Raw genomic sequence first — 11,365 nt, forward strand, 5'->3', positions numbered from 1 at the left:
TGTCCACCACAGGTTACCTGCCTTTTGTTGGTAATTATCTCCTCAAATCTAAAGCTCGAGAAATATGTGAAAGGATTTGAGCTTTGATCTATTTTTAAAAAATCTAATTTTTTTGCTTTGACAAATAACTTTCAGTTATATTTTTTGATTTTTAGGTTTACTAGTATATTATTATCCTGTAAAAGGTACAATAATGAAAAGAGTATCATAATAACAGGTTCTCCTCACATGTGCAATCTGCAACTTAGTTTTTGATTTTTGTCCCCAATAGTCCTAAATACCATTAAATGTCATTTTATAAAAGTCAATTTCATATATAATGATGGGAGGTGGGGGGTGGGGGAGAGAGAGAGAGAGGGGGAGAGAGAGAGAGAGAGAGAGAGAGAGGGAGAGAGGTGTCATTTTGGAGGTCATATGTAAATTTTTACTTATTGGGTGGGGGGTGTGCCTTAGTCACCTCTAAATCCCTGGATTCGGGAATGACTGACAGTCAACTGCCCTCGACACATGTTTTTTGAAATGAACAGTAGGGAAGTGATACTGAGAGACATTATTTGTCCTATGCCAAGATTCATTAGTTTCAGCATTATTTCTTGTAGTGCTCCAAGGCAGTGTGGAGGAAAGAGATGAAACAGGCTGCTCGCACATGTTCTCTCTTACAGAATAACAATCTATTTTTAAAGAGCACAAGAGCATCAAATTTCTTAGTCTCACAGCACCCCCTAATGGAGAATACTGTGTGCTGCATTCTGAGTTTTATGTATGTAGCTGTTAACCTGTACAAAGACAAATTTCTTTTTTAATATAAAACTTAAAAGATGTTTTCGTTAAGTATATTTTTAAGAAAAAAAATGGTACATGATAATTTAGAGGGTAAGTATCACAGAAAATAAATCTTTCAGATCCCAGTTTTGCCACGTAAGTTATTTGGTTCATAACAAAACTCACCACTCTTTATTTCTATGGATGACAGAGTACTTAAAATCAGTTTGATCCCTTTGGAGCTTACTTTTAAGACTTGTTAGTATTAGAAAAGCATTTAGTCTAGGATTAATTATTCTCTGCTACTGAGGCAAGACCCTTCTGAGTATTCTACCCGATGTCCATGAATTCGAAGTTTTCCAGTCTGATCGATAGGGCAGGCATCATTTTGGCCCTGTTCCTTCTCGTCTTTTCTCATGGCCGTTTCCTGGACCCCCACACAGGTACTGGTAGCTCTCAGCTGGGGACTCCAGGGTCCCCCTTAGATAGTCAGCATTTTCTGTAGGCTGTGCTCCCCCACACTCAGTCCTGCCAACTCCAGCGTCTTTTGTCTTCTCTTTAGACTCTAAGTTCTATCTTTTCAACTCAGGTAGTCACCAGCATTTATCTTCCCTGTTCCAGGGCCTAGAAACTCAAGGCAATGAGCTGAACGGTCATAGGACCCACCATCTCTCAGGGGTGACCAACCTTCCTTACATAAAGCCCACGGTCTTGAAAATCAAAGTAACATTCTCATGGGATGTTTCTTGCAGTGACTCTTAGGGCAAGAAACACCTGTCTCAGAAACACCTCGGACACTTATTAAAAAGACAGATTTCTGAGCTTCCCCCAGGCCTGCTCCATCAGACTCTCTGGAGTGAGGCACAAATGGCCACTGCCTAAACAGTGCCCCGGGGGTTCACTTTGAACTTGAGAACTGCCCAGGGTTATTTTGGCCAGACCACCTAATGTCTTTACCTAAGTGTGTTCTAATAGGAATATGGAGGCAGAAAGAAGGGATGTTAGCTTCACATTCTCCCCGGAACCTAGTTCCTTCTGTGATTAAGTGAGGCTGCTTATCCGAGGAGCCATCTTTCTAATGTTTATTCCCTTAGAGTTTCTCAGGCAAGTGAAACCATAAATTTGATCTATGGTAAATAAATGCTTATCTTGACCACACAGAATGTCTTTTGTTGACAATCTGTCTATTAGTTTTTCTTAGGAAGGAGAACGTAAGTAAACAAATCTGCCAGGGCTGTAGATTTTGGGGCCTTTTTTTTTTAAAGCACTGCACAGCTGCAGATCTTTGGACAGAGACCATTTGAAAAATGGTACGGTCGTGAGGGGGCCAGGAGCTGTGGCTTCTCACTTGGAACCACTTCAGCTGGACTCAACAAGAGTGTGGGAGGCTGGGGGTGATGGTTACGAGAGAGGGACTCTCAAGTGGTGGAGTGTGCAACAGGCTCACTCCTGAGTGAAGGCATAAGTGAAGGAGAAAGCTGAAGGAAAGAAGCAAGCAGGTGAAGGAGGAAAGAAGGACAGAAAGAGAGAAGGATGGATAGATGAACCAAAGAACCTGACTTCCCTTTGAACTTGGCAAATGCTTGTTCTCTCTGAAACTAAGGAGGAAAAAAATCAACCCTGGAATATTAATACCGAAGCCACTGGTGTCTAGTTTTCTCCACTAGAAGAGCTGCTATCGTAGAAGAGTTATACTCTTTGGTCAAGAACTTGGTAAAGCGTCGCACTGTTTTTAAGCCTCCTTTTATGTGAGTTGGGCCTTCCAGTGCACATTGATCAGAGCCAAGGAGGGTGGGAAGATGGCCACACACCATGTAAATGATCTCTTTCCCAAGCATCATCCAGTATTCACAGGAGAGCCTTTCTCCGGTTATGTGCTTTCCAGATAAGGGTGTCTAGGAAAACCCAGAGCTTTATTATGGAGCAATTCAGTGCGCATGTGCGTGTGTGTGCATGCACGTGTGCAAATGTCACCTGTATTAAATATCCCAACCACCAAGCATGACTCTTAGTTTCCTCTGAGTATTTGGATTCTGCACACAAAGTACTCTTTTTTGCCGGGAGAAGCTGGGCCCTAAATGAGGCTACGTGGGTGCGGGTCTATCACATCTCATGCCCTCTGACTCTAGAAAGGAGTGAGGAGGAACAGCGAATGTCCCTTCTCATTCTAAATTTCAGTGTGGGGTTTCTCCAAAGGATGCCATTGAGTTCATTCATCCTTCGAATAGGGCACGTGTTCACAGGAAATAGCACCGCACTAGAAATTTGGGGTCTGGGCTGCGGGTGGCTCTGCCCCAAACTCGTGGAGGACACTTGGGTTTTACTTTCTTCATCTATAATAATAAGGTAATTTGAAAAGTTGACATCAAGTGTTCCATCTCATTCTACATTATATAACTATTGCTTTATGTTATATTGTGACATCATCGAATGGTGGTGATGTAAGTTAATGGTAGACCATATATAATGGAAGAGTATAGAAATATGCATCCAAGGGATACTCAGAATTAATCACTGGACAATTTAAAACTATATGAAACTTCCAGAGACTGACTCTTCTGGGTCTGTGTTTTATTTAAAGAAGTGTAGAGTGACATCTCTTCTTTGCCCATTACTTCAGATTTTCTTTTTAAATCATACATATTTCCAATAAATTTTAGTCAGCACCATCTGTACATTTATTTTTATCTCAAACATTTACTACTCTTTCCAAACCCATTTGGTTAGAAAATATTTCCAACTTGAACACAATGAATTTCTCATTTCTGTTGCCGATGATAACAGTAATTCAGATATCAATTAGAATTATTTAAGATTCTAAGATTAATGTAAATGTAAGTAACAAAGGAATTTATTGTCCCAAAATACTGTCACAGGCTTTTTCTGAAGGGGAGAAATTAATATAAATGAGCATGTTTATTTACAGCTGTGGAAAAGATTCACACATTGAATATTCTCGTTTCTTCTTCCCGCCAAGTGGTAATATGTAGACACAGTGCTACAGGTGTTATTTTTATTGATTTGAAATAACAATACTAAACACACTAAGTATAAGTAAGACACAATGGTGGAACTTGATAACTTTTTACTAAAAAACTGAATAAGATAATGGATGAATGGATACTGAGGTTTCTTCATATTCATTTTGAAGTCTACTATGAGAATAGGTAAGATTCTTAAAGGCAAAACAGAATTTTTAGTTATTTCATTTTATTAAGCAGCTTAATTGTATGAAGACTTTGCTCTAACTTATCTCTCTGCAGACAATTTATGTAATTATAGGGATTTAGTATTAGACTAGGCTCCTTTGCAATTTTAGTGCATTTATTTATTAGAGTAATAAAATATGTATACAAATGTGGTGTCACATCTGAGACATGTATCTTAAAGTTAGTATCAGAAGAAGGTACCAGCATCTATCCAAAATACCACTTATTCAAATTATTTTTCATGGCACTTGCCAGCAGAAATATTTTTACTCCACAGTAAATAAACTGAGGCAAAAACTTAAGTAACATTTATATTTTGACTACAGGATATGAAGGGAGATATACTCATGTGAGAATGTTATTCGTTAAATAAAAAGCATGATTATACATTTAAGTATCAACACATTTTTAAATAGAGACCATATATGTATATGGGTATATGTAGGCATAGCTTTAAGAACACTACCCTTCCCCACCCCTGCCTGAGGTACCCCCTCTTGAATCGTGTTTTGTATCGTTTCCTTGCTTAAATAATCTGTTAGCTTGGTGTGATTTTGAGCTTTACGTAAACGAAAACATACTGCATCTATTATTCTGCGACTTCTTCCTTTCAATATGATTCTGAGGTTCATGGAGTCACAGTTCATTTCCACCGGTGTTTCATCCTTCATCGCTTGAACACAACTCACTTCTTTTGTTCATTGTCCTAATCAAAAGATATATTTTAAATAGGAAATACCATCCATTCGTTTTATTTTAATCGTTAAAAGAACGATCAAATCATTCCATTATAAATTTTTCATTGTTTTCTGTTGGAATTATGTTTGCCAAATCCCTAACTCCATCTCAATATGCATAGAGAACAGAAATTAAAATCTGTCTTTCTGTCATCTTTATGGTCCCATTAACCTGAACAGTAGCCTAGCCTACTAACCTTGCTAATTTGCATCAAGTTTTGTTGTTCTAAAGTATTTAATAACCTTATTATTTTCTTTGCTGTTGTAGCTTTTGCTCTCCTATGCAAAATCTCGTTCCCATCAAGTAGACATACTGGGTATATGTAGGCATAGCTTACAAGATTTTGTTACAGATACAGTGCCTTCGTAGCCATTAGTTAGTATTTCTTTTAGTAGGTCTAGAATCTTTCATGAGGTACACAGACCTAGTGCGACATTTGGTCACCAAGAGGGGTAGGTAGCGTTAGTGGATGCATAAACCACTCCCTGATACCTGAACATCCCCCAGAGTTCATTTCTTATGACAGTATCTATCTAGGAAAACAGCATCAGCCTAAACAGCTTAGCTCAGTGACTCTCTGGCAGAGCATTCGTTAGTTGAGGTTGATAGAACAAAGGAGGAAGATTAAATACTTTTCATTCTTTTAATGCTATTTATTTCTTCTTACAATGCTATTTATTCTTTTAACTTGGATTAAAATTTATATTGACTAAGGAAATTTTATTTATTAGTTTACAAATTGTCTTAGTATTCAAAGTACACTAAAAAGTAACAGAATCTATATGTACACAATTTCTGCATAGTTGAACATTAAGGGCCAATGTAGATTTGACTTGTCTTAGATGCTCCAGGGGTCGAACCCAGATGTCAGCCTCATCCTGATGCCCTTGTAACCATAGCTCAAATGAGAGCTCACTAATAACCCTTGTCTTTTACTCAAAACATGTTTACTTTATGGCCATATCCTTAGCTCTATGGCAGTGCCTTCATTTAATAATCATCTATTAAATGAATAAATTCGAGGTCCCTTAGCAGAGCTTGTTTCAACTGGTATATTTTTGTGATGAGTTAGGGTCGCAAGAGTGGGATTTGAACTTGATGTCATTGTAATTTTAGGGAATGCCCTGTACTTGCTTGCATCTTCTTTCTGGAGCGATTGTTCCTAGTTTTTAGCTCACTGATGTTCCTCTGGAAAGATTAGGGCAGGGACACGGCACATGCTTGGGACGTGCATCACATTCGACATGTTCTATGATGATGATTGGAAAAGGATACCCTAGAAAAATATGAGGTATTGTGAGATCCTGTTGAGTTAAACAATTTTCTGTAGAGTTGACCAGTTACAGTGTCTTTGAAAATGCATCGTTGGTGTTGATGATGATGAAAATGATAACATTAATGCCAAGGCTTCTTTTAAAGTTGCTGTGGCTTCCATATCCTTAAGATTTGAAATGTGTCTGACAAGCCTTCCAGGGCCCTGGAAGACCTAGTTCACGTGCTCCTTCTCCAGCTTCTTGCCTTGATATCCTTATGGTTCACTCTGCCAGAGCCACACCCAGGACTCAAAAAATAGTGCTTTCGGGGCCTTCTGACTGCAGGGCCTCTGCGTATGTTGTACATTGTTCTTTCTGGAAGTCTCTGAGCCCTTATGGTAAACTCCTGCTAATCCGGAGTTTAGCTTAAAGTGACTTCTTGAGAGAAAATGTCCGAAAACCTCTACCCTCTCTCTCATATTGTCCCTCATTGTGACTGGACAATCGTGTAGCTCATTGTTTAGCCTGTATCTTCTCCTGGCATTTGAGTTTTGTCAGGCAGATAGATGTCTGGCTTGTATACCTCTGAATTCACAGGGCTTTTCCTGAGAGCATGACCAACCGTGGGTGCTCAGTAAATATTTGCTGAAGTAATGAATGTTGAATGAATCACCCACAGTTCAGTTCATTTTTTGTCTGTTTTCTTTTTCTCTCTGTAGCTGGGAGGTTATCGATTCCAAACCAGATGAAAGACCCAGGCTCAGCCACTGTATTGCAGAGTCATGGATGAATTTCAGCATATTTCTTCAAGAAATGTCTGTTTTCAAACAGCAGAGCCCAGGCAAGGCAAGTATTCCAGTACGGGAGAATTACTGTGTGTGCTTGAAATGTGGTCAACTTAGAAAAGAATGAATTAATCCATTTTATCAGCTGTAAGTGTTCTCCAGCTCAGAATATAATCTACTACGAACTAAAAGCTGGTATCAGCAAGGTTCAGAAATATTCATGTGTTAGCACTAGAATATTCTCAAGCTCATATTTTGAAATCGGACTGGTTTTCTGTTTTTATACATATTTATCTAGCTTGTTAACTAAAATGAGTGGTGATTGGGCATATCAGCCAGACCAAGGAGAAATTTTTAATAACATCTTATTAAGAATTTCAGTTTATAGTTCTGAAGTCAGAGGGAGGTGAAATGAACACATAGCCCTTCAAGGGTGCTTTCAGAGATGACCAAATCTCACTTTTCATCTAAAAAGTGGAGATTGTTATATGATTTATTTAAGAAACAAAACCTATGGCAAAAGCATTTGTAGTGATTGTATACATGGCATGAATATTTTCTATTCAGACGAAAACCCATGAGAAGAGTCGTACGTGGTTCTAAAGGGATTACATGGAGCAGCGCACCCACTGCATGTTTTTATGTGTAGAGGCAGCTTCGGCTGTGAACTTGATAGCATGGGTGAGGCGCAGAGGCATCAGTACACTCTTTCCTTTCCAGAGTCATGCTTGAGTTTATTGAAGGCCTACCTGTAAGTAGAAGGAAGAGCCTAGAAATGTCAGCATTTAAAATCTCTCTTGTACCATGTGCAGGCATGCTCTTAACTTCAATACTAGTATTAAATAATAGAAGCATACTTGGACACATTTTGAGCATATTAAAGTGGCGACACTGTATATGGATGGATTTTTAAAAATCACTGAAGGTGATTTTTAGAATAGATATCGATATAGTGGGAAGGGGCTGCATTTTTTATGCCAATTTGAAACGATTAAACATTTTTAGGAGATTCTGAACTTAAAACTGTACTGGATTGCATTAATGCGCCCCAAGTCAATTAGCTTAAGAGGATACTGCTACAAACTTAGTGCATAATCTGGAATACCTTTGCAAAACTGAATTCTGAATGTAGTAACGCTTTCATGGACTTAGTTGTTCTTTTAACTTTTATGGTCTCTTCTCTCCCATTTTATAACTAGAATTCTATATTCTTGAGGGACCCCTGCTGTTTCAGAAATAGCTCTCAATTTAGTTCCACAAGATCATTAATTCTCCTTTGACTAGTTAATTTATTATAACCCTGCACCAAAGAATGAAAAATCAAAGTTAATCTGAATTGTAGGCCCCCTTGCTTTCTTTTAATCAGTTATTAATCAGTTACAAATCTCTTATTCATATCTTTTTGAAATTTCCTTATTTTCTTTGCCTAGCAGTTTAATTTAATACCATAGTTTAAAGATAAAGCAAAAGAAGTAAGTAGTTTAAGATTAGAGTGTGGAAAATATACAAAGACTTTATGGGAGAATATTTCTATCTTGATGTTTTAAATTTCTTAAAACAACCAAGAATTTTTTTGGGTCATGACCGACAGTAGGGAAATAATCACATTTCACTGTAGGAATTTCATTTCATTCATAGTTGGTTTCTAGGTGACCTAGACGTGGGGTCAATTTGGGAGACGGGTATGATTAGGGAGAAGGTTAATAATGGCCAGTAGATTTATCTCAGTAGCTTATCAGCTGTGCAAATTGCCATTACATTTATGTAAATGGCTCTATTTTCTATATGTTTTGCTGTATTTATGAATTTCGGTGGGCTTATCAAAGTAGTTTGAACTTGCAGATTTAGCTGCTTTATTCTCAGTGAGTGATCCTGAGTAGACGTTTCTGGGGGCATACAAATCTTCATTTCTCTTGCATCTGGCAGTTATACAGCCACAAACATGATTAACGGGAGATGTGCACTGTGCCGGAAATTAGCTTCTGGAACGTCAAAATGATTATTAGCAAGTGTGAAAGTGGACTTAGGCTGGTTGAACACAGCAGCCATTAGTCAAACCTAAGGGCAAAAGAAGTGTTTGAAAAACAGTTGCCATCATGTGATAGATCGCATATAGATAAAGAATTGTGTGTGTATCCTACGCTCTAAAATGTGTTGGTGTTATGCGTAACTGTCACATGTTATTTCTGTGATTTCTAGTTTTGTCTCCTGGTCTGCAGTGTGTGCACATTTTTTACGATCTTGGGAAGTTACATTCCTGGGGTTATACTCAGCTATCTACTCTGTAAGTATAGTAGAGCATCTGGCTAGTTTATGTGATGCATATGGTATCATTTAATGTCAATAAGACCTTCTGTGGTTTGGAAAAAGAGGGTTGAATCCTTATTATAAAGAAAGTTGATTATTCTTTAATTTCCACCTGCGGAAATTTTCTCCTTTTCCTACAGACGTGTTTATATTTTAAATTTGGAAGAACAGTTGCCAAAAGGCAGGATTATGAGTGATTGCTTTTATTTTAAATTGTGTCTTAAAACTATAAATAAGCTATACTTCCCACCCCCCAACAAATACATGAATATCCTTGCCCTTGTGCATGTTCTGTGGCTCAAGAAATAATTAAAAACAAAATGCGATACCATTATACCAGAATGGTTAAAATTAAAAATACCGATTGCATCGAGCTTTGGCGAGGATGTGAAACAACTGGAATTCTCACGCTGTTGGTAGATAAGTAGAATAATACAGTCACTTTGGGTAACAGTTTGGCGATTTCTTAAAAACTACGATATGTCCCAGACATGCCACAACTAGGTGTTTAATCAAGAAAAATGAAAGCACAAAAGACTGGTATGTGAATGTTCACAGCAGCTTTATTCGTAGTAGCCAAAAATGGAACACAATCCATAGTCCATCCACAGACGTATGGATAAACAAAGTGTAGTTACCCGTACATGGATTACTGCTCAGTTCTAAATTGTTAATGTGTGCAGCGATCTGAGTAAGTCTTAAAATAATTAGATTGAGTGGGAGAAGCCAGATTAAAAAAAAGTATATATTATATGATTCCATTTACATATAATTCAAACTAATTTTTAGTGACAAAGCAGAAGCCCCGTGGTTTCCTGGGGATGAGGTAGGATAGGTCAGGGAAAGGCAGATAGAAAGGATTAGTACAAACTTGCGGAAACTCGGGGGTGGTCGATATGGTCACGATGTTGATTGTAGTGATGGCTTTTAAGTTGTATCCATCTGCCAAAACTTATCAAATTGTACATTTTAAATATGTGCAGTTTACTGTGTGTCAACTATAACTCAAAAATTCTGTTAAAAAAAAAAAGTGTAGATTTCCTGCTTCTGAAAACCATAATCCAGTGCTGCCACCTGTAGGTGGTACAGGGTAGGGGACCACACTCCACTTAACCCTCCTATTTCATATTTTTCTCACCAGCTTTAAAATTTACGTATAACACCTTAGCTTCTAGAGATATTTGAGTTTGAAACTCCTGTTTTAAAAAGGTGAACATGCACGTTTCCTAATAACAACAGAGAAATTAACATTAGGGAAGGCAATACCACCTTCGTTTCTTGTTGTATTCCTAACGCATAACACAGATGGCAAAATGGTCCAAGCTCAAGTGCGTTCTCCCAGTCAGAACTCGCGTATTATGTCAGCCTCTTGATCCGCCTTGTTCAGCAGGTGGAGGAGAAGAGCCAGAGAAGCGGCGTCTGACACAGGCGGGGCATTGTTCGGATGGTTTGCATTCATCTCACTGATGGTTCACAACAGCCCTGGGAAATAGTTATTATCCCAGTATTATTGATGAGAGGCTAGTAGATAATAACTTTCCCATAGTGTAATGGCATTTAACAAATAAGTAGAGTTGAGATTTTAACCTAGGACTGTAGTCTGGAAAACACGGGATCTCTGTATAAATTTTGAAGGTAAAATGATTGAAGGGAGGGAGTTGATCTAATTGCAAGTCTTTGAAAAAATGACTTATAAGCACAGTGTGTGTGTGTGTGTGTGTGTGTGTGCGTGTGCACACGTGTGAGTGTGCACATGCATGCCACACATATAGGAGTGAATGTTTTCATCACAGCGGGAAGAATTGAAATTATGAATTTATTTCACTCAGGCATTCCTCTAAAGAAAAAAAAAACTATTTGTCAGTAAGGGAAATGGAATATTTTTGTGAAATACAAAGATGTAGTCTTTTGAAATAAAGATCATCTTACCTACACACTCTTTCTTCTTATATTTCAGTACTATGTGCATTTTTGTGTCCACTGTTCAAATGTAATGATATGGGACAAAAATTATACAGCAAAATCAAGTCAGTTCTGCTGAAACTAGATTTTGGAATCGGAGAATATATTAATCAGAAGAAACGTGAGAGAGCTGGTAGGTAAAGTTTGACTTTTAGATTTCATGCATTAAATGAGACATCAGTGGGTTATTTATTATGAAATCACGTTTGGTACATTTCAGGTGCTTTAGCTTTTTACTACATATTATCGCAGAAACTAATCCCCCCCACCCCATGTAACACAGCTTTTTCCTGTTTAGACTTTCATTCTTTCCTGAAACTTATAAGAAATTGACTTTTTAATCTAAATC

At 37.9% G+C, this 11,365-nt stretch overlaps 1 protein-coding gene across 3 annotated transcripts in view; it reads left to right on the forward strand.

Moving 5' to 3' along the window:
- RETREG1 (reticulophagy regulator 1) overlaps positions 1–11,365 on the forward strand; it is an 84,602-nt gene that overhangs the window by 66,803 nt on the left and 6,434 nt on the right. For all 3 annotated transcript variants that reach the window (XM_011364105.2, XM_011364103.2, XM_011364102.2), the window contains exons 2-4: positions 6,682–6,808; positions 8,947–9,031; positions 11,012–11,149. In XM_011364105.2, coding sequence (XP_011362407.2) covers positions 6,682–6,808; positions 8,947–9,031; positions 11,012–11,149 — 350 coding nt within the window. The remainder of the gene's footprint in view (positions 1–6,681; positions 6,809–8,946; positions 9,032–11,011; positions 11,150–11,365) is intronic.

This window comes from Pteropus vampyrus, unplaced genomic scaffold (genome assembly GCF_000151845.1).
Source record: "Pteropus vampyrus isolate Shadow unplaced genomic scaffold, Pvam_2.0 Scaffold94, whole genome shotgun sequence".
Lineage (NCBI taxonomy): Eukaryota > Metazoa > Chordata > Mammalia > Chiroptera > Pteropodidae > Pteropus > Pteropus vampyrus.